The sequence below is a fragment of the Apodemus sylvaticus genome, chromosome 16 (genome assembly GCF_947179515.1).
Source record: "Apodemus sylvaticus chromosome 16, mApoSyl1.1, whole genome shotgun sequence".
NCBI lineage: Eukaryota > Metazoa > Chordata > Mammalia > Rodentia > Muridae > Apodemus > Apodemus sylvaticus.
This window is the reverse complement of record NC_067487.1, coordinates 86,040,417-86,067,174: the sequence shown is the minus strand read 5'-3', so window position 1 is coordinate 86,067,174 and position 26,758 is coordinate 86,040,417. Positions and strand designations below refer to the sequence as shown.

General features: G+C 43.3%; 1 protein-coding gene across 2 annotated transcripts in view; it reads right to left on the bottom strand.

Moving 5' to 3' along the window:
* Positions 1 to 2,851: 2,851 nt before the first annotated feature.
* The window catches only part of Rhobtb3 (Rho related BTB domain containing 3), a 55,249-nt gene continuing 31,342 nt past the window's right edge, over positions 2,852 to 26,758 (bottom strand). For both annotated transcript variants that reach the window (XM_052159795.1, XM_052159797.1), the window contains exons 7-12: positions 24,357 to 24,469; positions 20,666 to 20,786; positions 11,735 to 11,908; positions 10,301 to 10,467; positions 9,484 to 9,580; positions 2,852 to 5,778 (exon numbers count right to left, since the gene is read on the bottom strand). In XM_052159795.1, the coding sequence (XP_052015755.1) occupies positions 5,663 to 5,778; positions 9,484 to 9,580; positions 10,301 to 10,467; positions 11,735 to 11,908; positions 20,666 to 20,786; positions 24,357 to 24,469 (788 nt within the window). In that variant the 3' untranslated portion in view covers positions 2,852 to 5,662. The remainder of the gene's footprint in view (positions 5,779 to 9,483; positions 9,581 to 10,300; positions 10,468 to 11,734; positions 11,909 to 20,665; positions 20,787 to 24,356; positions 24,470 to 26,758) is intronic.

Sequence of the window (26,758 nt, the reverse complement as noted above, 5' to 3'; positions counted from 1 at the left end):
AAAGGAAAAAATTTAGGGTTAGGCTGATAGGACAGGGTGAGACTTTGAGGCTGGGGCAGATGGGGGGAGGAGGAGAGACCTCAGGAAACAGGCTGCCAACAGTGCGGCAGAGCTGAGAATTTGAGTTGTTTGTTCCCTGGGTTCTCAAATTGTGGCTGGTAGCTACTCATATCAGCATTGCCTGGAGATGTGCCATGAATACTACCCCAGATGATAAAACTGTCCACTCAGACCAAAGCCCAGGCTTTAATTAGCCCTCCAAGGGTCACCCTTAATCTGTGCTGTGAGAACACTGGAAAATGTAAATGATTAACATCATCAGAGAGTAAATGATTAACCCAGCTGTTTACTGGACTGTTTGGTCTGCTGTATAGAACAGGGTCACAGAGGTCTTGTAATTCTGGGAGTCATTAATCTGAATGTCAAGTCCTTTTCCGCGCTGACCTAGCTTTCCATGAGGTCCTTATCCCTTGGCTCTTGAACCTCCATCTTTGTCTTCAGGAGCAGGCAGCACCTCCAAACCTCAAACCACACACTTCTCAAACTCTACAGCTTCCCACTTACAAGGGCCTCCTGAGAATAATTTTCCATCTCAAAATCCTTAACAGCATCAGCTAACTTCTCCATGGAAAGTAAGAGTTAGCTCTGGCAGGGTGCAGGCATCTTTGGAGATTAGTATTGTGATTTAAGTGGAGCACTAATAAGAATGTGCACTATTCACTTGCTTATGTTCATGCAAATCAACCCCACCTTAGTCAACTTTGCATTACTGTGAAACATCAGCTTTAAGACTGTGGCTTGGGTTTCAGTCCTGGGGCTCTTGGCTTTGTTGCTTTGGACCTGGGTTAAAAGCTGCTTACCTCTGAGAGACCTACAATCGGAGCGGAAGCACCTCAGGCCCTGTAGACTTTTTCACAGGAATGTCCCCAGTGATTCACTTCTTCCTACTCTGCCTCTTCCTTTGTTTCAACCACTTTCTAAATTTACATTTTACATTATTTTGAGCTTTGCTCCAGGCAAATCAACCACCTCTCCCACAATGTGAGCGCACACAAAGGAAACTCAAGTGAGACTATGGTACAGTGGTTGTGCTTCATCACCTGGCCTGGTCAGCAAGGGGAACCCTAGCCTGCTGGAGTCCTAGAAGCTGTACATATTACGAGGAAAAACAATTTAGTGTGGCTCACGTAGTAAGGCAGAAAACCAGGAATTCATCTGGATAAGAATGAACAAGTCAACAGTAAGGGGCTAAACCCAACCTCTGGAAACTGACTTAAGCGAGCATATAACAGATGGTGCATAGAAAACTACATGCTGCCTCCTTAAATGCAACAGGAGTGCTATTTGCTCTGAACAAGTAAAAGGATGTCACAGACACTCCAACACTGAACAATGAACCATACCTGAGCTATAGGATAACTAAGTTCTGAGCACCTAGGCTGTCTTCGGGACAGAGGAGCCTCTCATTCAGCTAGAACAGCAGTTGTTTTCTATCTATAACGGATAGAGTTTTCTCTCCGTTCCATCCCAGATGTTTTCCATCTTCTCGTCCCGTTTTCAGCCCACTTACAGTGGAGCCCACAGCCAGAGCTATCTCGAAGGCTACTTATGCACACGCTGCAGCCCCTCAATGGCTCTTCATGTTTCTTTTCTATATTTTGCATTTGCAGAAATCATCACCCTAAACACCAGGCCCAGAGGGAGCTCAGCTGCTCCGGACAGCACAAGCAGCACAGAGATGAGCATGCTTTCCATTCCTCATGTGCAAGTTTGTAATTATTTCTATTTTGAGGCAATCTGACCTTTTCAGATGCAGTTGGCCCCAACATTGCCAACACATACACTAAGTATATGATGATACATAATTGTGCAAGGCCTGTGCCTGACGGAGGGTTAAGGAGATAAATCAAAACATGGGTCCCGTCCACAAGGAGTTAGCCAAGAGAGACCACTGACGAGCAAATACCTAGAAATGTTATAAATGTGGTAAGTTCTATAACAAAAGTATGCTAAGGGAAGACACACGTGGAAGTAACTGACTTTCTGAAAGCATCACAGAAAGCAAGAGAAATTATGTTTAAATTGGGTTGTCTTGGATATACAAGATTCTGCATGAGGGACTAGCCACCTCATCCAAGGCACACAAAGAATACATGGTATGAAGTATTCAGATAATCTCAATGAACAATCCAAGCTATCAGGACAGGACAAATTTTCTCCCTGGGAGAGGAGTATCTGGGTAGAGAAGTCAGGTTTACCAAAGCCCTTATCAGCATGGAGAGCTATAGCTGGGAAGGTATACACCTAGTTCTTCCGTAGATCATAAGAGGGGCTGCATTTCTAGATCGGTTTCTGTTAGGCTCTTAGCTTCATAGCTACTGTGGCGCCCTGGTGAACTGAACAAGTTTTCCAGGTGCTCCGTTTGCACTAGGGCTTCCCCACACTGCACAATGCGCCCTCATAGTATGGCTGCTTGTCTCTCTATCTCGTTCCTCTGTCGTTGGAAACTCCGAATTCTTATTTCTCTACTACACAGAACAGCTTGCCAGTTCACAAACTCTTGGGCCCAGGCAACATTCAGCTTTGCAAGATTCTATGGTAAATAACTATCAAGATCACTTTTCTGGATACAGGCAGCTGCCTTGCTGGGGGATTATTTTATCCTTTACACATATGTAAAGTAGCCTCATCTTACATATACGAGGCATTTACAACACTAGCAATACTCAGGATTTTATACATAAAGGAAATTGTCTATGAAACATAACTGTGCTTGAGAAACTCAATACTCCCAAAATCATTTCAGCAATCAACATCCAGAATGAAATAAGTACAGAACACTTCGTTGATCTTGGTTTTTAAAAAAATGGTTTATTTGTTATAAAAGGTTAAATACTAAAGCTAAAAACATATAAATTCAGGTCAGACTATATTAAAATACATACATACCCTTTGCAAAATCTGATTAAAAGTTGCATTAAGCAGATGCTTTAAATAAAATAAAGTAATTTTTGAAGACATTTTAAATCTAATTGGCTATATCAGTGTAGTATCACTTATAAAATTACAGTTGAAAAGTTTGGCCATTTTGGAAATCCATCTGATTTCTCCGTCTTCTCCTCGCAATGTGAATCTCCAGTACGGCTTGCACAGGAGTGCACCTCAGCTCCCACACCAATGTTCTCTATTAGAAATTTAGTTGCCTGCAGCAGAACTGGGGATCTAGTCAGCAGCATACAGAGAGTACACAGCAGGAGGCTAGCCAGCCTGAGGAGCCTTCGTCCAGCTACACAGTATCCTTTCTAAGTAACATGCTTGGTAAACAGATGGAAGCAGAAATTGCAGCAAAGCATATAGCCATCTAGAAATAACCTTTGATTGGGAAACAACCCTCACAACCACCAATAATTTACCCAAGATCATTTAGAAAGGTTTAAAATTTCCTATTACTTCCAATTGAGTGAATTCAACAATACTGAGGAGTCTGTATTCAAATGTTTAAGAATTCATTTATATTCTGACTCACGGCTGCCCCAGTCACACTCCATGTTTAACATGCAAGACCACCAGTTCCAAACTCAACTCCTACTCAGGAGTAACACCCTAGTAGAATTAGTTATGATCCATCTAAATGTTAAAATAATACTTCCAAGAAAATACTTTGTTTCACAACTCCTATTTTTCATTTCAATTTCATAAAGTTTTAGAATTTTAAATGTCATCAGTACAGAGTGTGAACATAATTATTTTGGAGTATCAAAGGCTACCACTGGATCTGAAAAAGCAAAGCAGCTTCTAGGCATCAGCTACTGTGTCTGTTCTTTCTAATGCTAAGCCGCCAAATGGGGTTTCCCAATAGTTGATTCACTCAAGAGATTAAAATACAAAACACAAAATTCATCCCAGTAATCTTCATTAACACAGCACAATTACAATGAGCTCTCTTGGGATTCTATCTACAAGAATTCTTTCCTCTTTATTTTGATAGTACTGGTACGCATAACAGGGTTCTCTGTATGGAATCCTAACACTATAGGATAAGACTGTTGAATCAAACTTCTGAAAAGTTAGAAAAAATATGCATACTAAAATCACCAGAAACTAAAAAAATATATCCCAAGACTTAACATCAGATGACCATGATATTAACAATAATTAGTAATACGCTTTTTCCATGCTTTTGAGCATCTTGAAGAGCCATTTCTGCAAATATATGCTATGAGAGAAACTAACTCTGCCTTCTCTCCATTGTTTCTAGGATGTCTTTGATTTAGATCTTTTTTAACTGTCCTAGATAGCTTTGCTACTTCATACCAAATAGTCTATCAGTCCTTGAAAAGAACTCAATTAAAGCCTTTGACATCCTATTCTTAACAGACAGTTAAAAGAAAGACTATTTAAGCTGTTAATCCCAACTCTTTCGAAGGCATCTTTTCCTGTGATTATCACTATAACTGTATATTATAGTCAGGCTACTCAGTCACTCTTACTAACTTCCTGACTTTACATATTGATCAAGAAAGTATTTGCTTTTCTGGGCTACAGCTAGAACTGGGGGAGTGCTCCAAAACCAACAAAAACCATTTCAGCATTTCTTACTGCCGGGAAATGTCTTTGTGGAGGAGCTTGGGCTGTGCGTCTATGCTTCCCAAAAGATGGGAGTCTTCACTCTGCTATCCTGGCCAAAAGCCTCATGCTCTTTCCTGGCTATCAGCAACATTTCTGCTTCCACAGAGAGAAGGTTTGAGCAAGAAAAAAGCATTTTAAGCCAGACAAGGTGGTGGGATAAATCATCTTTAATCCCAGCTGATCTTTGTGGATTTGAGGCTAGCCTGGTCTATACTGCAAGTTCCAGGACAGCTAGGGATGTTACACAGAGAAACACCATCTTAAAAAATAAAATAAAATAAAATAAAGCAAAACAAAAAAGAAAAAAAGGAAAAGAAGACACTGTATCAGCAATTTTGGGGAGTGAGTGCAAAGTGAAAACATGGACCCTTCATCAAACATTTTTAAGAATTTAACAACTGCACTAGCAGAGTACTAAGCCAAAGACCAGGTCCTTCTAAGTGTGGAAGTCTATAAGACGCCAGAAGGGTACACAAGGATAACTACCAGTCTGCTTAGGTTTGCAGCCTGATTGACAAGCAGATATGGGTGGATGGTCCAGATGGGGCTATCATATTGATTCAAGTACTTTTACTGAACTGGAAACCAGATGACACATGACTATCCAAGTCTTGGACAAATTTCTATTCCTACAATTTCATGCTACAGTGGTTAGTGCTCCTCTGAATCCTATGGTTACACTTGTTTCTTAAATGCCCCTTATTTTAGCAGGGCAATCACTCATACATGATGAAGTTTTTGTATTTATCCCAGATGATTTTTTTTAAAATTAAACATCTCTTAACTAAGAGAGATCTTGATGTTATTAAAGCAATCAGGCAATGTAAAAGAGAACCGAATGTCCAACAATTTTATATTCTAGGTGAAGCATTAATCAAGCCTGTGGTAGCTTTTGTTCCCTTTTAAGACCACCATATTCTTTAAAAGATAACTAGTAAGAAGCTATATGGTGATTTTTAAAACATATTGACTTTAGTTATAGAAGTACCCATTCTTCATAATAATTAAAAAGTGTATTCTGCAAAAGCTCAGGTCACATGACTAAACATCGACATTTCCGGGAGTGGATATACTTCCTGTATTCTGCCAGCTGCTTCAAGTACATGTTTGATGGCCATCTGTGCTTTTCAACAAAACTTCTTTCTTCCACTAAAGTTTAAGAGAAAAAAGTTAATTGCATATACTTTATTTTTTGACAAGATGAAATACCAACAATTAATTTCCTTTATGACAGAGGAGCTCAGTCTCTTATATTCCAAGTCCTTCTCATAGTCTTCCATAATCACTTAATAGTATATCGGTAAAAAGTCAATAGGATTTATGCTCTCACACAATTTTCATTGACATATACTTCCACCAAGTAGCATTTGACTGCAATCCTTTTCCTTTTCAATAAAATTTCTGCATTTATTCTAGATAACAAATTCATTTTTTCTTTGTGGATAACTCTACCATTCACACTCTATAAAGTCTCCCTGACTTTAGTTCCCATCCAGCCACCAGCTAATCTACCCATTCTTGTTGTTACTTTCTGGGCTTCAGAGTCTGCCACACTGTAACTTGGTATCATTTCCTGTGCTCCAGAGTCTGCCACACTGTAACTTGGTGTTACTGTGCTCCAGAGTCTGCCACACTGTAACTTGGTGTTACTTCCTGTGCTCCAGAGTTTGCCACACTGTAACTTGGTGATACTTCCTGTGCTCCAGAGTCTGCCACACTGTAACTTGGTGTTACTTCCTATGCTCCAGAGTCTGTCACACTGTAACTTGTTACTTCCTGTGCTCTGGAGTTTGCCACACTGTAACTTGGTGATACTTCCTGTGTTCCAGAGTCTGTCACACTGTAACTTGGTGTTATTTCCTGTGTTCCAGTCAGCAACACTGTAACTTCCAGGCTTGAGTTTCAGCCAAGGCCCTCAGCTCAAGCTTAGTTCCATTAGTTCTACAAATCTGTGACTAGATTTGACTTTTCTAGCTTGCCATATCCTGTAAAGGTTGCCTCCATTGACTGGAGGGACTTCTACCAAAGCTCATCAGTCAACACTTAGGAATTCACGGTTGAGGCCCCAAGCTCCGTCCTGCCTTCTGACACACCTAGTACTTTAAACATTTAAGGGTTTGGGAACTCCTTCCTTCTGAATGCACTTGCATTTCCAGATGCTTCATAGTCTGACCTCTCCACCTGCTGCTTAACTGCAGCAGCTGTGTATTAGCAAGGTCCTGATTACAGGCTCTAAATGACAGTACCCAAGCTGCTTCCTCGGGGAAATCAGGTGTCTCGGTTTCATGAGAAAGCAAAAAAGATTGAGGTAGCCTTTTAAAGAAAGAACTCCAAACTGGGTGCTGTGGTGCATGCCTTTAATCCCAGCACTTTTAGGTAGAGGCAGATGGATCTAGGCCAGCCTGGTCTACACAGTGAATTCCAGAACAGCCAGGGCTACAGAATAAGACCCTGCCTCAAACCAACAAAAAAAAACAACAAAGGAAGGAAGGAAGGAAGGAAGGAAGGAAGGAAGGAAGGAAGGAAGGAAAGAAGGAAGGAAAGGAGAGAGTCATTACTCCAGAAAAAAGTGATAGCAGATGACCTCTAGTGGCTAGTAAACAATCAATCATGCTATACAACATAATCCAATACTTAGCTAAATTAAACCAATTGTGAGAAAAGATACCCATCAACAGCAAGGCTCAGCCTTTTGTGTATGTTGCTGTATGTTGCTGTATGTTGTGTATGTTGCTGTATGTCTTCTTAAAAATCTGGTGCATACAAATCTGAGTGGGGATGAGCTACTTAGCTGGGCTGGGAGGCTTACCATGGCAGGAGATTATTTTCCATCCTAGCTTTCTGATTTCTAAACAACTTTACACAGGAAAAATTCTCACCAGAAATTTGGGAGACAGAGGAAGGAAGATAAGGAGTTGGAGACCAGCCTTGGCTATAAAGCAAAGTGTGGGCAACCCAAGAAACATACACCCTGTTTTTAAGAGAAAAATAAAAATGAAAACGAGTGCTGTGAAGAGAAGCAATTAATAGGATTCCAGTAATAACTGGGGTGCTTCTAAAGCTGAAAATGAACAGTTCCATAAGGGTGTGACAGGAACTTCCAAATCCCAAGCAGATGGCCAGTGGGCCAGGTAGAAGGTCACTAAGAGGAGGGTGCCCTTCGTGGGTAGTCACTGCCTAGCAACCAGGAAGGTAGATTCAGACTTTCCTCTGGAGAGAGCTTCTAAATGGTAATACTATATAAAAACAGTTTTTTAAAGTGGTGACTTCACTGATGCCATATGTTGCCAGTTCATAAGTACAGAATTAGCATATTTCATAATTCTCTGTCATCCAGAGGACTGTTCCCTCTGCTAGGGAGAATAATACCATAGGTACTAAAGATGGGACCTCTCAGATTTCTTTCAGGTCCCACCCAAGGACTACTGACCCCTGCCACAGCATCCGGGTATTCTACATCTCCTAGGATGCCCTGCACCTCTGATTGGCACATTTTTCGGAGATGATGTATGTAGTGTCTTTCTCCAGAAGCTGTAATTACACCCCATGGAGATCTAAGGGTGGTTAGAAAATAATTTCATTCTTTTATGATGGCGGGGGCTAAGGTGGCGAAGTTGTTAATGTCTTCAGAGAACAGCCTTGCTCCCACCAGCTCGCCCCTTGGACCTGCTGCAAGCAGAGCACACCTTATCTTTATGATAAGTCCAACTTTTTTTCTTGCAAACTGTAGAGAGTAAATGAAATCTGCCCTTGACTTTGCTTTGATTATATTACACTACCATCTTAACTGAGTGCTGAGCTAGGGGCAGGCTGACAACAGGTGCACAGTTTTGTTTACTGGCTGAGTCTATCTATCAAAAGTCAATGGTAAGACTCTGGATTCATGTTTCTGTTACAGTGGGTAGAGCAGAGGGTTTTCAGCTCTTGTGTGTCAGCACTAAGGCATGATACAGATAACGTGGGTTCTTGGAAGTGGGGGGTGGTGATACAGATAATGTGGGTACTCAAGAGTAGAGGAGCCCAGAGCCCTGGAGCCTGCTATGCTGTTTCAATCTCTTTCCTTCCACATATCCTGGTCAAACCTATTTCCTCTGTAGCAATCCCCAAACCCTCAGCCATCTCCATGGAGAGTTCTTTGTCCTTGACTGGCACTCTTTCCGGTCCTTTCCATGAGTCATCTACTCTGACAAACACCCCAGCTTGTTTTCCTTTATTATGTAGTTCCAGGAAATCTCAACTTTTGCTCTGAGGCTGAGACTGGCCTTGAACTCGTGAACTCGGGATCCTATTGCCTCCAGTTTCCAATACAGAGATCCCGAGCTTACACAGCCACACCTGGCTGCCTCACCTGACAATTATCTCCAGCAATCCAAATAAAGTTCCATAATACATGGTCAACAAGAAAACTGTTATTTCAAAGCTCCTACATAAATACATATAGATTCTCTAAGTATTAAAAATGACATCTTATAAATAATACTTATAGTTCTATGAAAAAGAAAAAGTTCAAACATATATTGTTTAACGTTTGCTCCTGACTGAATAAGGTCTCATTTATCTCAGTCAAGTGGCACCTGAGGACACTTGTCACCACCTTAATTCTCCTACCAGAAAACAAATTAAACATGAACGAGCACTATAAAATAATTATTAGAGAATGTCTTGTGTAACCCAGGCCACACTGCTTATGAAACACAGGTGACTAAAGCTGAAGTGCTCTCAGCTACACCGCGGAGTTAAAGGGAAGTGGGCAGCATTACATTCATGTTAAAGCAAGCGTTTCTATTAATTATGTTGTAAACCACAAATGAAGGCTGTAACATTTTCTTTTCAAAGCAGAAATCAGCAATGTACCTGAAAGGTCTTGAAATTCGGGCTTCTGGCTGAATATGAGGTAGTTAGTGGCGATGAAGTGAAGCAGCCAGGTGGAGAGGCAGTCCGAGTGGTGGAACTGCAAGACAGGAAAGGGAGACGCATTCCATCTCAGCCTGCTCAGCCGCAGACGGTGGCGCTCGGAGGCACAGGCCTGCCGTGCACCCCCTTCCGCTTCCACATGCTCAGCTCCTTATAACCACAGCGTTTCACAACGACTTGTGCAAACTGCATGTATTTCCTAGAATTGGTAAGAGCACCATTCTTAACAGCGAGGGGCCGGGGCATGCAAGGAGCCACAGGCCAGTGAGGGGATGCCCAACTTTACATTTTTAATTTTCCTAGATTCCTAACCAGCAAGGCATGGAGGTGAACTCAACAAATGCTCACCATGCCACTGAACTCGAAAATATGCTCAGGAAATGAATGAATGAATGAATGAATGAATGAGGAAAGAGTTTTGGTAACTATGTCAGTTGGCATATACAGACTAATCCTGCCATTTTCCTTTTAGTAATGTAGGAAGAAAATTATATTTCCTGTAATGCCACTGTTCACAGCACAGCAACAGTCAAGGAAGCTGGATTAGTATCACTATTGGAAAAAAATTACATAGATGTTAACTTCTAACCTAATGCTTCAAAATTACTTAACCGTAAAAACCAGGGCAAAGAAACTGTAGCCTCATCCAGTCAAACTTTCAAATGAATACTAGTCTTGATATTGCTGTTAAAACACAGAAAAATAAAAGTAGTATGTGTGTATTTTAAATCCAAAGCGCCCCGCCCCCACCCAGCACCTTGGCCTTCTTGAGCAGGTCTACAATGTCGAGGTTCATGGAGGCCAGCTCCCGGCTGGGCATGCTCTGCAGCTGAGTGATGATGAACAGCTCACAGATGTGCTGCAGTCTGGAGACCTGGTACATCTCAGCGCAGATCAGGAGACACATGGCCTGGAAAATGCCGGCTGGCCAGAGGGCGAATGAGAGAGGACAGTCAGACTATCGCTCTGAGAAACAGAACAAAAACACACAGTACTTCTGTGTAATCCTACTTCTTAGATTTATTACATTCTATTATAGCTATGATACCAACAACATTATTATTTTAGCAATATTTAATATAAATAGACCAGCAGTCTCCACTTTTCTTGATTAAAAAATGCTCACATGTGCACACACATAAACATTAGTAGTTAACTCTGATTTTTCATTTTGATTAATTTTCCCCAAATAGTCTTTTAATTCTTAACATGTTGTGCCTTATAGTTGCTATTACTTTCCTAAGCATTTTTTCTGATTAGTGATCAAAATTGTTATTAACTATTCAAATTCCCATTGAGAAATAATAACATTTACTTCCACTAATATCCAATGTTTTCATTTTCACAAAGCAAAAATAACAAGCCAATCCTTATTAATATTAGCATTAACAACTCCAAAACACAGACCTGGGAAGACTGAGACAATTGACTACAGAAGGAATTTTCTCATTTGAGCTGTGTTTGAGGATGGTGCCATCTGGTGGACACATTGGATAAAACACGCCAAGGGGCTTTTGTACCTTGTTCAAAGGATTGTTCTATCTCACAAGATCTGTTCTAGTGTGTAGCTGCCACAGCATTAACTACTATTAACATTATTGCTGTGTGTTGGTTAATGAGAACATTTGGTTAGTGAATTTAGAAATAAATCCTTTAATCTACTGGGATTCTAAACATCTTAAGGAATGTTTTCAGATACGTAAATTTCAGGGGAGTCTGACTTTGGAAGTTAGAGCAGCCTTTAAATATCCCACATTCTCAAAGCCAGAAAAATCACAGGAATCTCAGTGTATTAGAAGTCCTGAAAAATATCTCAACCAGATGTGAGGACCATGAAATCTATTGTCTAGCCCTTCTCTTACTGAAGAGATAGTGCTTCCCTAAACTCTAAAATTAGAGCAGCCGCTAGGTACCCCAAATAACTGTTCCCAGGTATCTAGAGTAATCGGTAGCCTTGCTGTTAACGCCAGCTAGGACAAATGAGTGCACAGAAGGCTCCTAAGCACTGCTCTTCCATTTGAGCTAACTGAGAATGCAATGTTCTCCCTATCTCAACTCCAAACTGCTCAGCAAATGCCACAGTATCAATTGATAGACCTTAAACAAAACAGATTTGATAGAGAGCAAGCTATCAAAATGAGTAAGAATAAAGTATAGTGAGATATTGTCTTGTATCCCGCATAATGCATACCTGGGCAACAAGAGTCTGTGTATAAGTATTCTAAAAATGACAAGAATGTCTCTTTGGAAACGCCATAAACTGGAATCAGTACACTCTTGGCTTCCATATAATTACCATTAAACATGGCAGCCATCACTTCGCATCGTGCCACCAGGATGGCCCTGTGGGCTGGCACAGTTGCTCCTGAAAGGTGAGAGAGGTAAACAAATCAGGAACCATAATGCTGTGGAGCTCCAGGTGTACTCTACCGGAGCGCGCCGCCGTCCACGGCGGACAGAGCGCCGCCGTCCTGCGCTGTCCACGGCGGACAGAGCGCCGCCGTCCACGGAGGATGGGCCGCCGTGTATCTCCCACATTGGGGAGATAGCGGGCCTTGCTCCAGAGGCTTCTTACAACAGCCGAGAAACAGAAAGTTTAAAACTTGTCTTAGAACCCAACAATCTGCAAACCAGACAAACAGTTGTTAGTTTAGATTTCCTTAAGACCTAAGAACGGAAACGACAAATTTTGCCTTGTGTTTTTAGAACAGTACCTATCCGCCCTTATTGGCTTGAAATACTGCCACCTCTGCTCATGTTCCACTCAGGAAAACAGCTCATTCATTACCTTGTGACCAACCTCACAGAACTGTCTTGGTCAGACACACCAGAAAAGGAAAACTGCAAGGCAAAGCAGAGAGCCCGCTTCACAGGAGGACTGGCAAGTGGGGCGTGGCGCGTGGTCTTGATCTCAAGGACACTGTAGAGCTGATGACCATGGCCACACCATGGTCCCACTGCTGCACACAAGCAGAGCCTTTTCTGTAAGATGAGGAGCCACTGAGCTCGACACTGACTCTCTAGGGAAAGTGCTGAGTTTTCCGGGTATCGCTTCCCTCCACATGGGATGACATGGAACTCGTGAGGTTCCCGTTGTTATAGTGTCTACCATGTAAGGAGACCATGAATCCATATAACAGCCTTCAGTCCCACAGATCATCACTGAACACCCAACACCGTGTTGGGTGACAGAAATGGTGAGAAACCAAATCATTTAAGTTCAGACTCGATTTTGGAGAACGTGAACTCAAATACCTAGCATCAGTTTCCATGTTACACGTGCCCGCCCACCCCCCAACAAAAGCTGAGCCTGGTTCCAATTTCTAAGCTAACCACAACAAATCCAGGATTTCCAAGTTAATTGCTGACAAGTCCACCCCTGCTTCCTGGCCACCAGTGCAGAGGGACACGGAAATGAAGGTTTGACTCCCAGCACCAGCAGCCAAGTATGCTAAAGGCCACAGTAGCTCTCCAATAGTAGCTTGCCAGGAGAGAAACACTTACCTGCCCCCCCACTCTGTGTTGCTTTCTATAAAGCCTTATCCTGATATTCGAGGCTCCTCTCCACCAAAACCCTCCTGTGTGTCAGTGGTGGGCTAAGGGGCCCAAGGTAGCTGGAATAAAGACCCTGTTGTGATTTGCATTGGATTGGCTCCTGTCTGTTTTGGGGGATTCACTAATACTTCCCTGGTACTACAAACAGAAGATACCAAGATGAAGCAGGCAGAGTGAGGATTCAAGTTATGGAGGATCCAAGGGCCAGTAGGAACCATGAAGCTGCCCCTTCCTCAAAGAAATGCATTGAGCCAAAGCACAATATTCTGCGCAAGAATTTACTCATATATTGTCTGATTTCATAACATTTATCACACACACACACATATATATACACACACATATATATATTCTCTTTTAGAATATTCACAATTTATTAGTTCTTCGACCTCTCTAAATCTAAACAAAATACTTCTTTTCCTAGGAAGAAAAGAGGTCCATCTGAATCCAAGAGACATTGCCCAAAGCCAATATTTCCCCAGGATCACTAATCAACCACTGATGCTGTAAGCTGGACCAACAGGTTGTCACTATGATTTGTATAGTCACACTCCCAGGAGCAAAGAGACAGCTTAAGAGCATCCTGTTCCCACCAACAAACACCATCTGTCCACTGCATCCTTGCTTCGTCACCCCAGCACTCCCAGCCAGAGTGTGGCAGCATCTTTTACCAGAAAGGCTAGCTTCCATAATTAAAGTAAGCTGGATATATCTGTAGAGAGCAGTCAACAAGGGATTCAAATTGGCAATGTAATTTGACTTACAATTTTAGCTTTTAAACTATCTCAAGATAAATAGAGCATCATTTAAAAAATAGGAGCCTGGCGTAAACAAACTGGATGGTCTGTCATTTTAATTAAGCAGATGAATTAAGACTGAAAATATGGAGTGGATAGCAGACAGGGTGGATTTCATAAGCAGGGCTTGAAATTTTAACAGAACTTTCTGTTGATAATGTTACAAGATAATGAAGATTACACTAGCTTCAGTGCCTTTGAGTGGTGTGTGTGTGTGTGTGTGTATGTGTGGTGTTTTAAAACTGTATACAATACCTAACTACAATTACCTGTTTTCTGTTGCTTTGTGTTTACAGTGTGTGATGTGTGTGCGCACCTGTGGAAGCCAGCAGACAACTTCAGATCCCCTCAAAGTAGGGTTATAGGTCGTCATCATAGGTGCTGGGGACCAACTCACCATCCTCTTGAAGAATAGCTATTGACACTGAGTCATTTTTCCTGCCCATAGTTACCTGTTTTAAGCAGTATATTTATGCAAACACTAACAGAATATAATATAGTATTTATATAATAGCTGGCAACTGATTCTAAGTGATTATGTAAGGGTACAGAAGATATAACTTTTGTTAAAAGATGAATCTAGTCTTTGAACATGCCAAGGCTAAGTATCTTTTCCTGTCATACCTACTCCATGTTATAATTTCACAGAACTTTTCTAAGAAAAAGAACAAGCCTGAAATGATTACAAAGCCAGTCATTCCTCGTTGTACATAGGCCATATTTGATTGTATATTGAAATAAAATACATCTGTTGCACCTTTTAATATATCAAATTTAAAATGTAGGAAAGCTGCTTGGGAAAAAATAGACACTTGCTCACTTCAAGAGAAATTTACAACATGGACTGTGTTACGTGAGTAGGAAAGGAATGAGGCTCTGCTAAACAGTGCTTTGTGTAACGTGGACTCAAATGCAGAGGAGCCCTATCTCTGTCGCCTCGCATACTTTCCAAGATGATGTTTTGAACAACTGATCGCTATGTATGACTTCCTACTACACTGATAATACTCCATGCCATGGTTTTATATCCCATGCCCATTCCAGCCCATAGTAGCTGTTGACCTCTCGCCTGGGTTCAGTTTCGACGGCCATTCCAGGGCGGAGAGGAACGGAGGTCGCACTTCAGTCCCTGCTAGTCCCTCTGTGCATTGCTGCAACCCCTGTAGCCACTCTTCATGTGGGAATCGGAGTCCCTATTTATAGGAGAGAAGACTACAGTGTTTCACATTTTGAATAGACAATGTCTGTTAAAATTTTAAGGTCACTCATCAAACTGTGCCTGCAACTTCTCTCCTGGTAGTTCTGGTCAACAGTAAAAGGCCAGTAAAAGCCTCATTGGAGGCGCCTAGCTCCAGGTGTGAATACACAGCCTGTACTAAATACAGCAAGCAGAAAAGGAAAATGGGACCATTGTCAGGATGGGGGGTTGCTGGGGAAATGGGTTCCCATTTCCTTCCATAATCCAGGAAATGGGAAAGATGGGCTCTTTAGGAAGGGGGAGGGAGGTGAGCAGAGGAACAGTAAGGATATCTGAAGAAACCACAGGAAATTATACAATTAACCATTGAAGTAAAAAGACCCAAAAAGACATGTCATTCTGTGGATAAGTATACATATACAGTCTTTCTTCCGCCCCCCCCCACCGAAGTGATACTTTTTCCTATTTTTATTTTTTATTAGCTATTTTCTTTATTTACATTTCAATTGTTATTCCCTTTCCTCGTTTCCCTTCCAAACCCCCCTAGCCCATCCCCCTCCCCCCACCAACCCACCCTACATATATAGTCTTAATGAACTTTTTTCATGTGAGCTGATGGTATTACCTCCAAGAGCCAAAGACAACCTTAAAAAAAAATCAATATCAGACATGAGAAGTTCTCTTTTGAGTTGTTGGCCAGGGCTATTCAAGAGCCGACCAAAGCATACAGCCTACTGCATCCAGCAGCTTCCAGAGGAGGGAAGCAGCCACAGTCTCACACTGCTGTAAGCCTACGGGACATGCCACTGAGCAGATGGCACTGCACCCCTGAAGGTGCAGGAGGAGCATGGGTACCTTGGGGGCAGCCATGAGCTCTGTAATTGGACTTAGGATCAACGAGAAGGAACCCGTGCCTGGTACTGGAAGCCTGGTTGACCACTCAGGGCTAATGATGTCGCGGTTAACCTGGTTGACCACTCGGGGCTAGTGACCTCGCAGTTATCGGTGCATAACTAAAGCAGCACAATGCCTATCAATGATCTATAATATTTGTAATTCTCATCCTTCCTCAAGGAGACTTCTCCAACAGGTGGAGAGCACAACAGAAAACTACAACCAATGAAAATGCAGAGTTGTGGAGACCAGTCCCAACTGATAGATCGACAGAACATTCCTGCATCTAAGACCCAGGGACCATTGTAGAAACGGAAGCAGAACAATTGGAAGAGCGAAGGATCAGGGAGGGAGTTTGCTGTGAGACCGTGTCTCCTAGTAAGGTCAGAAGCTACAAATAAAGTCTCACCTACACAACTGCCCAAACTTGAGCTGAACAAGGATGACACTCATGGACATGCCACAGTGGATGGGAAAAGGCCACACGGCCTCAACCCCACACAAGAACTGCAGGCAACGGAAAAGAGCTGGGGACAGGGGAGGGGACAGGAGAGGGGACAGGGGAGGTGGGGACAGGGGAGGTGGGGACAGGAGAGCTGGGGACAAGAGAGGTGGGGACAGGAGAGGGGACAAGGGAGGTGGGGACAAGAGAGGTGGGGACAGGAGAGGGGACAAGGGAGGTGGGGACAGGGGAGGTGGGGCCAGGAGAGCTGGGGACAGGAGAGGGGACAGGGGAGGTAGGGACAGGAGAGCTGGGGACAGGGGAGCTGGGGACAGGGGACAGGAGAGGGGACAGGGGAGGGGACAGGAGAGGGGATAGGAGAGCTGTGGACAGGGGAGCTGGGGACAGGGGAGGTGGGGACAGGAGAGCTGGGGCGAGGAGAGCTGGGGAGGGGACAGAGGGAGGGGACAGAGGGAGGGGACAGGGGAGCTGGAGACAGGGGAGCTGGAGACAGGAGAGGGGACAGGGGAGGGGACATGGGAGGAGACAGGGGAGCTGGGGACAGGGGAGGGGACAGGAGAGGTGGGGACAAGGGAGCTAGGGACAGGGGAGGGGACAGGGGAGCTGGAGACAGGAGAGGGGACAGGGGAGCTGGGGACAGGAGAGGGGACAGGGGAGCTGGGGACAGGGGAGGGGAGAAGGGAGAGGGGAGGGGACAGGGGAGAGGGGAGGGGACAGGGGAGTGGGGACAGGGGAGGTGGTCTTTCCTAGGGAGGAGCATACCAACTGGCTGTTCAGTACCAGAAATCAGCCCTGATTATATGAACTGAGTATGATCAGTCCTGATTATATGGACTGAGTATGTACATATATGCATTCAATAACAATTAATGAAAACAGAGGCCATAAATTTGGGTATACAGGAGGGTTTGGAGGGAGGAAAAAAGAAATGTAATTATAAACTCAAAGAGTGGTTGGTTATACCATAACAAGCAAATAAATTTCAGACCACACAAAAATCAGAGCAAAACAAACAAACATCAAGGTGAGGCTTATGAGATGGCCCTGTGGTTGTTATCAACCACACAGCCTGAGTCTGAACCCTGGAGAATGTGCGGTAGAAGCTGAAAGCCATTTTCCACAAGTTGTCTTCTGACCTCCATCTGACTGCTGGGGCACACATTCCACACACCAAATAAATAAATAAAGTGGCTTTTACAAAGGTGAGTGATGCTATCCATAGGACCAATCCCTGAAGTTATGTGCAGATACAGCACATGATCAAATAGGTAAGCTGAGTCCTTGCACATGGAGGTGAGTGGGGGATGTTGGTGTTCTAAGCTCCACCCATACCTACCTGGCAATAGCCGGGTGTGCCCCACCCCAGAGATCTGGTCCACTATAAGAGGGGCTACTTGCCTCTCCTCTCCCACTTTGCTCTCTGCTCTCCCACATTCTCTCACCTCTCTGTCCCCTGGGCTTCCCCCTCCCTTGCCACGTGGCCATGGCCGGCCTCCACTCCTCTTCTCTCCTCTCCTCTCTTCTCCTCTTCTCCTCTTCTCCTCTCTCTCTCTCTCTCTCTCTCTCTCTCTCTCTCTCTCTCTCTCTCTCTCTCTCTCTCTCTCTCCCCCTCTCTCTCCCCCCCTCTCTCCCTCTCTCTCTCTCTCTCTCCCTCCCTCCCTTCCTCCCTCCCTCCCTCTCTGCCTTTCTCTACCACTAACTCCCATCCCCTACTCTGAATAAACTCTATTCTATATCATGCCCTGCCTGGGCACCCCTTTGCCCCACTCCCTTGACCCCCAATCCTCTCCTTTTTAAGCCGTCACAGGCGGGGGGGGGGGCAGCAGAAAGGGCCAGGAAGTGACAGAGCAGATGAAAAGCGAGATTCAAAGGGAAAGAATCTCTGCTTTCTATATGCTGCGTATTTCCTTCAAACGCCTTCTCGGCAGGTTATGCTGGCATAATGCTTGATGCCAGTGTGGCCTACACTGATTGTAAACAGATGGTAATGTCTGCTATGCACATGTGGGAGCTATGTCACAGTTCTATACACGTGCAAGGTACGAATACAGATGATAACGCCTGCTCTGCACATGTGGGAGCTATGTCACAGTTCTAAACATGTGCAAGGCACGAATACAGATGATAATGCCTGCTATGCACATGTGGGAGCTATGTTACAGTTCTACAAACTTCGTGCAGGGCACGAATAAGAGGCTGCAGAGTTGGCTAAGTAGGTACTATTCAAGAGGTTTCTTTTCCAGCACCCACAAATGCTATAACTTTAGTCCCCTGGGGTCTGACGCCCTCTGCTGGCTTCTGTGGGCCTAGATTTCAGTGAAAAAATAGAGGGCTAATGAACATCCTGAACATCACTTAGGGAGACCTAGATTATTTAAGGAAAAATGTCGGAGGAAGGGGCAGCCAAAAAGCCCAGAACTTGACCATACCTTAAGAAAAGAATTCTACATCCAGATGGACATGTCTTTCATCTCAGCACTCGGGAGGCAGAAGCAGGCAGAGTTCTGAGTTTGAGGCCAGACTGGTCTACACAGTGAGTTCCAGTAAAGCCAGATGTCCTGTTTAAAACTAAAAACAATCTGTCTGACTGTATGTTATATGTATCAAATACTGTGAAAGTGGTCAGAAACTGGCTAGCCCTGGCCATACAACTATTAGGCAAGCGCCATCCAGGATGCCAACTTGTGTAACACACAGGTCTTTGAGGGCATTCCTTGGAACATACCTCTCAGCCCAGATGCAGGAAGGATACATGTATGTTCACCACAGACACGTCAGATTTCCCTCCCACCACATTTATCCCTCATGAAAAGCCTAAGTTGTGTGGCCCCAGAGCTCTTGGGGGTCTTTCAGAGTCAGTTCAGGCCTCTCAGTGTCCCACAAGAAGTCATTCGGCAAAGAGCACTGCGCCAGCTCCACTGCCACCATCTGCCTTCAGAACACAGAAATGCTTTCAAAATGGACCTGAGATGATTAATTTGGTAAAGATAGAAATCGTTCCAATTTAAAGGATAAGTTTCTTCCTAACAACGGATATAGTGTTCTTTTGTTGGAACGTGAAGCTGCTTAGCTATCCATCCATCGTGGTTTTTCTATTCTACAGAACATCCAGCAACTTCTACAATGCTTCACTAACAGTATTACCCAAGGAGCTAGTTCTGGGGTTGCCACTGGCTGGACCTCTACGGACACTTTCTCCACCTACAAATGAGTATTATGAAGCTGGCTTCAGACGTGCTTTGGATTTATTATCAGTTAATAAATCCAAGTGTCGCACTGCCAGTGGTTGTTGGTTAGCTGCTGGTCCTTTAACCCGATCGATGGGAGAGCTATAGATAGTCGATAGCTTCTTCTTGTCTCCTCCCCCGCCACATTTTAAATAGATCTCAAGGTCGCTCTTAGTGTCCCACTTTCAGAGTCCCAGGCTCACACTGCATATGCTGCTGCCAACAGAGCTTTTAAAAAAGTTCAGTTCACTAATTTTCTCAACATAGGAGCAAACTTAAAAGCAGAGAGCTGGGGAAAGGTACTGAAAAGTAACTGCGATGCCAGCTGCCACACATTTGCACCCCAAAATTAGAATTACATCTCCCTCTTTACAATGGCCCTCTAAAGGTCTACTTAATTTATTTGCAAACAACTCCTTTTGTCCTTGTGTAATTGAAGGTATCTGACAATTCATCTTTAAGACTATGCATTTAATCTGGTAATGTGGCAGAATTATCCACGCAAGTAATCAGTAATGGCCTTCCAAGACAGTTCATCTTTATTAAAGTTAGGCCACATCATTTCCCACAGAGATAAGCGGCGGTTTTCGGTTGCCCTGGTGACAGCGATTCTCACAGCACTGCCAGCAACACACCCAGCAATAACAGTGGATGCAGATCAGACATTTTCTTAAAAAACTGAATAAATCAAGCAAGAGGTAATGAGCTTTTAAGAGAGCTGGCTTCAGATGAATTAAAAACAGGATCTTAAGAAACACAGGAATGAGGAGAGAGAAGACGAGTTAAGGACCATCCCTCTTCCCCGTCCCAGACGAGGAGGCGCGGTATGGACACAGGGGGAAATGTAAATTCCTTTTCTTAGTTTATAAAGCGATGTTCTTATGAGTCAGCTGGTATTAGTTTATGTACTTAAAGCTGAACTAGAACTTGAGGGGAGCGAGGAAGAGATAAAGATGGCAGAGTGACCTCTGTCACAGCTGAGCCATACCTTGTATTTCAAAGACAACATCGGCGAGCATTGGTTTATTAAGGAAAAACTTGAGAGACGTATTATAAAACCACAGAGGCTTCCTGGCTTGGTAGGTCTTGCAATTCCTCAGGCAATTAATCTGTCAAGAGAAAGCACAGCACAGAGAGGAGAGCTGTTCAGTTTGCTTTGACAACAAACACAGAGAAGTGCAGACAGGAAGTCACAATTGCTTCATGATGGCATCTCTAATCACATCTCTGAGGGGGACGTTCCCTGGAGCACGGCATCGGCTGCCTGTGTGTAGCAGGCCACTCACTAAGTGGTGGCCAGGGAACCTCAGGATCCTGAATCTCTGAGAGTCATTCAGGCAGCAGGGGGTAAATATGTGTTTCCTAATCACACATGTCCTTGTACGGCCTAGCAGGGCTTTTTCCTCAACAATGAACATTAAACAAAATCTCAGAGTGGTGAATTTCAATTTGAATACAATTTTCCAATGCCAACTGTGGGTGTGTGTGTGTGTGTGTGTGTGTGTGTGTGTGTGTGTGTGAGAGAGAGAGAGAGAGAGAGAGAGAGAGAGAGAGAGAGAGAGAGAGACTGACTACTGGAGCCTACAGAAAGTTTTGGGGTCTTGGATCTACAGCTGCAGACAGCTGGGTCCCTGGGTGTCCCTGCCCAGCTATTGGCCTCCTCCCACAGTGCCTTGGTCTATCTCAGCTTTGGTACCTTGTTTGTCACTGTTGTCTGTGCAGACACACCGTCCCTATCCAAGAATCCCTTCACTTTTCTCCATCCTTTTCTTCTGTATTTTCTCTGGTTTTCTTTACAATGAAATAAGCCAAGTACTAACATTTTCAAGTAGAGTTGTCCAAATGAGGCCTGCAACCATAAATTGTATGGCCATAATCTCTCATTTGGAACCACTTAGTCATGGCTCTTATTGAAATTATTTTACTAATAACTGACGACTTCATCAGATCCTTGGCTGGATTTCTGAATCTCATCCTCATGGGAACTCCCATGCTCAGTCAACTGGAGAAATCTGGAATCTCTGCCCTTAAGAAGTCACATATCAGACTCTGGCAATCAGAGGAAGTGATGCCTAATGGTCTACCTGTGCTAATCTACTTTGAAGGGAAGTTTCCAATCTTTTGTGAAGGAAGAAAAGGATACTCTTCTCTTGCCAAGGAAAAAGAAACCCACTCCAGCATGAACCCCGCAAGCATGGTAGGAGGGAAACAAGTAACACACGTCCTGGTCCTCCATTGTCAGGTCTCAACCCTGTGCCACAGCACCCACTGGGGAAATGGGCATTGAGAATGCAAGTGATTACAGCACAGAGAGTGACAGCCAGACCCACTGGGGACCAGACAGCTGGTGGGGCCTGCAGAGCCTTGCTTTAGCCCACCTTAAATGAAAAACCTGAACTGTTTACAACGGCAGCAATAATTTATGACACACAGAATTTAAATCCACGCTCCTAAGTGCCAACTCAGTGCTGTGTTACATTCCTAGGACAGAGTTGGTAACCAGAAAGGGTGGAAGGGTGGATCAGAGGGTCACAGAATCACAGTCCCTTCGCCACTAGGAGGTGATGTTACTCTCAGTATCTCAGGCACTTGCCAAATCAGAGAAAGAAAAAGAGGAGGTCAGAACACTGGCAAGCCCCTGTGTATACCATGTAGATAAAGGTGAATCTGCACACAGTGAATCTTACACCATGTATGAAGCGTGTGTGGGATGGGGGGATATTTTCTCTTGGTTCATACATTAACTCATCAGACTAGCTTAATAAATGCAATACAGGTATTTGTGCATTTTAAAAGGGTTACTTAGTTGAGTTAGACTGAAAGAGAGGTTTTACTAACCTGTTTTTTAGGTAGTTGAAAATTTAATAAAAAGCAGAACTAATAAAATCCTCAACTTTGTTTGATAGGTTATCATAAAGATTCTTCTTATACCTTAATAATATATAAATTATTTGTGTTATATCAAATGATATAAATTATTTTACATATATTATGTCATTTATTAAAGATTAAAGGAAATTAGCATACTACTGAAATACACATAGGAGCCAAAGTTTAGTTATCATTTTTGTTTTGCTTTTGTTTTTCAAACAATAAACTTTTGATTCCTATAAGGCTGGCTAGCCTGTGAATACTTGCTGCGTGGTGTTACTGAAACAAAAGATCTTAGCCCTTAATTCTTTGTTTCTCTGTTAATTTTTTTTCTCAACTAAAAATTAAGAATCTTCATGAAAAGCTAGCACAAGCCAGGTCTGGTTGCATATATACAAGACTGGCACCAGGAGAGCTACAGTAGGAAAGTCACAAGTTTGAAGCTAGCTTGGGCTACAAAGAGAGTGTGAAGTCAGTCTGAACTATATAACGAGCCCTTGTCTCAGGGGAAGGAGCATGCAGACGGATGTCGCAGTGAGCAGACACTGCAGTCTGAGCTTAAACCTTAGAGCCCACACCGTGGCGGAAGAACCAACTCTCTCAACTCCACATACATGTGCTCTCTGGCACACATGGGTGTGCACGTGTGTGTGTGTGTGTGTGTGTGTGTGTGTGTATGTGTGTGTGTGTGTGCACGTAAATGAAGGTAAGAACAACTTTTTAAATCAGGGAATGAAAAACTATTACATCATTTAACTATGTACTTTAAAATGCTAGTAATATAGACTATAGAATTATATCATCTAGTAAAAGTAACTTGATCTAGTAAGTAAAAAATAACTAAGGGAATAATTTTCTTATAGTTAAAGAAAAACCTATACTTTCCTAAGCATTGCACACTGCTTACCATTTTAATCTACTACAGCCAATTTGCTTATCACATAATCTGAAATAGCCAGTTTATTCTTATTCCAGATCATGTGATAAGCAAGTTGGCTATAGTAGACTAAAAAGGTAAGCTGGGGGGGAGGGGACAGAAAACAAAACAAAAAGAATAAACTGGATAAACTCAGCCATACAGTTGTCTTAAAGTTATCAATTGTATGTTTGAAACCTTTACAGATTTTGTACAATGTAAATCACTGCAGTTTTATGGCCATACAACGTCAGTAGTTTTATGACCTTGAACCAAGTTTCTAATTTGAGGAAGTACTCAAGAGACTCCTCAACTGATTAACTATATTGCTTGGAACTCTTTGAAAAGTTCACACAGGAACAAGGCTACTCCCCAAAGCTATCCTGATTTAAACAATGTGGTGTGAAAAAGCATCTCTCCTAGAGGTCTGGCTGCAGTGCAGCACACAGGCCTCCTTTCACTCCACATGGGCAAGGCAGGGGTGGGACACCTTTAATCCCAGCACTCTGGAGGCAGAGGCAGAGGCAGAGGCAGAGGCAGAGGCAGAGGCAGAGGCAGAGGCAGAGGCAGAGGCAGAGGCAGAGGCAGAGGCAGAGGCAGAGGCAGAGGCAGAGGCAGGCTGGTGTTTGTGATGCCAGGGCTTCAGGGGTGTGCTGAAGACAGAATTCACAAATGAACATTTCAAAGACATGACTCACACATTTTAATCCCCACATAAATTAAAGTCTTAGTAAGAAATACATATGTTTCTGTTTTAAATGCTTTAAACATTTAAACAGAAACATATACATAGGGAAAACATTTATATTTATGAATTATTTAACTTTGCTAGTGACTCAGTGTTATAACCAACAAAGTATACCAGCTATAATTCAGAGTCAAATTAATTTACCTTTCCTGGTGTTTTTAAAATACATTTAACTTTCTCAATTATATCAGAAACATCCCCTGAATCTTTCAGCTTCCTCCTGACGTCTTCTTCCAGCGCTTCCCACTGAAAAGCACCTGTAAGGAATTAAATAAAATCAGATTGCCCTGTGTGAGTAAAGGGTATGAAAAGTTGCGTTTCTCTTTAGATTATCAGTGCTTCCTTCTTCGGTATTTTCTGTAAAAAAACATGTCTCTTGAAATGTGTGTTTAACAAGTCTGTTTGCCTTCTCTTAAACCAGTGGTTTTCAACTTGTGGGCGATAAGTGCTGTGGGGGGTTAACCTTTCTCAAAGGGGTCGCCTAAGACCAGCAGAAATCAGTTATTTACATTACAATTCATAACCATAGCAAATTACAATTATGAGGTAGCAACAAAAGTAACTTTAGGGTTAGGGTCACCACAGCATGAAGAACTATCTTAAAGGTTACAGCATTAGGAAGGTGAGAACCACTGTCACAAACCATCTTTCTCCCTCACAGCTGGCATTTCTGAAGCAGACATTCAGCTTGGCAGCTTGGCCAGGATGAGTTTCTGTGGAAACTGATCTGGTGAGTTGCTTATTTAGTCCCAGGACAAAGGTGGGTGTGGCTTTATTAGGTGATGTTGGATAGTACCAGTGAACAGCGAAGCTTACTTACCATTGGTCTAGAGAGCCACACAGCAGAAACACTGATTTACAAGGCCTTGTGCACTGTCAGGCTCAGAATGGGCCACCTGGCCTGAAACTCTACAAAGCTAATCTGAGAAAGGCAATGAGATGGCTCTCTGACACACTGAGACCCAGCCACTGCAGCAGGGCCAGCTGCCTGGTCTTTTCCTGAACTTGGTCTCCATCTCAGTCAACTTCAAAGCTACTCTTCTTGGGCTCCTTCACTCTTTCCACATACTGTGCAGACCCTTTTCTTTCCTGTTTCTATTTTATGGTCACCAAAATGCTCCTCTCAGCCTTCCTGCTCTTTCATCTTGGAATACATCCTATTATTCAAGCTAATCTACATTTTCAAAAAGTGTGATTTATGTTTATGGTGTTCCAAGGTATCTTAATTACTGTTCTATTGCTGTCAAGAAAACTCTTAACAAAAGAAAGCATCTAATTGGGAGTGTCTTAGTAAGTGTTTCTATTCCTGCACAAACATCATGCCCAAGAAGCAAGTTGGGGAGGAAAGGGTTTATTGAGCTTACACTTCCATGTTGCAGTTCATCACTAAAGGAAGTCAGGGCAGGAACTCAAGCAGGTTGGGAAGCAGGAGCTGATGTAGAGGCCATGGAGGGATCCTGCTCTCTTATAGAACCCAAGAATACCAGCCCAGGGATGGCACCACCCACAAGGGGCCCTCCCACCCTTGATAACTAATTGAGAAACTGTCTCACAGTTGGATCTCATGGAGGCACTTCCCCAATTGAAACTCCCTTCTCTGTGATAACTCCAGCCTGTGTCAAGTTGACACACAGAACCAGCCAGTACAGGGAGCTTAAGTCCATTATCATCATGGTGGGAACACAGCAGTACACATGATGCTGGAAAGGTAGCTGAGAGCTACATCCTGATCTGCAGTCAGGTAGGCAAAGAAAGAGAGCCTGGGTCTGGACTGTGGAAACCTCATATCCCATCCCCAGTGACACACTCTTAATCCTTCTAATTCTTTCAAATAGTTCTACCCTGTGGTGTCTAAGAATTCAAATATATGAGCCTATAGGGGCTATTCTTATTCAAACCACCACACAAGGGATTACCCTCATCTGCCCCAAGACTTACAGAAGGTACAAATTTTTAAAAATGAAAATAAAATATTGTGCTACAGACACAGTAATGGTACCCTCATTACAGCTTTTACTGGTGTGACTTCAAAGAAGTTATTGCGCCTCTGGGGGCAGGTAATCAAGGCCCTTTGCTCTCTGCTCCTAATCTACATTTTCTGGTGTATCAGTGCCTGTATCCATCACTCTGCAGATGCCTTAATGATTGAGACTGAGACTGAGCAGAGTATAAATAATTCACATTTCAAGCCAATGAGGTCAGGCCACTGCAGACAGCTTCTACCAGTGCGTACAAATCCAAAGACGGCGCTGAGCCCAGGGCTCTTGGCACTGGCATTTTCCCTTTTTACCTTTTTTTTTTTTTTAAGATTGGCTTATTTTTATGTGTAAGAATGTTTGACTTCATATATGTAAGTGTGCCACATGTGTTCAGTAGCTAAGGAAACCACAAAGGGCGTTAGATCTGTGGAACGGGAGTAAAGCTCAGTTGTTAGCTACTGCACGAGTACTGGGAGCAGAACCCGGGTCCTATGCAAATGCTCTCATCTGCCGAGCCCTCTCTCCAGCCCAGAAAGTTTATTCTAACTTTCTTGGCATGGCTGGATG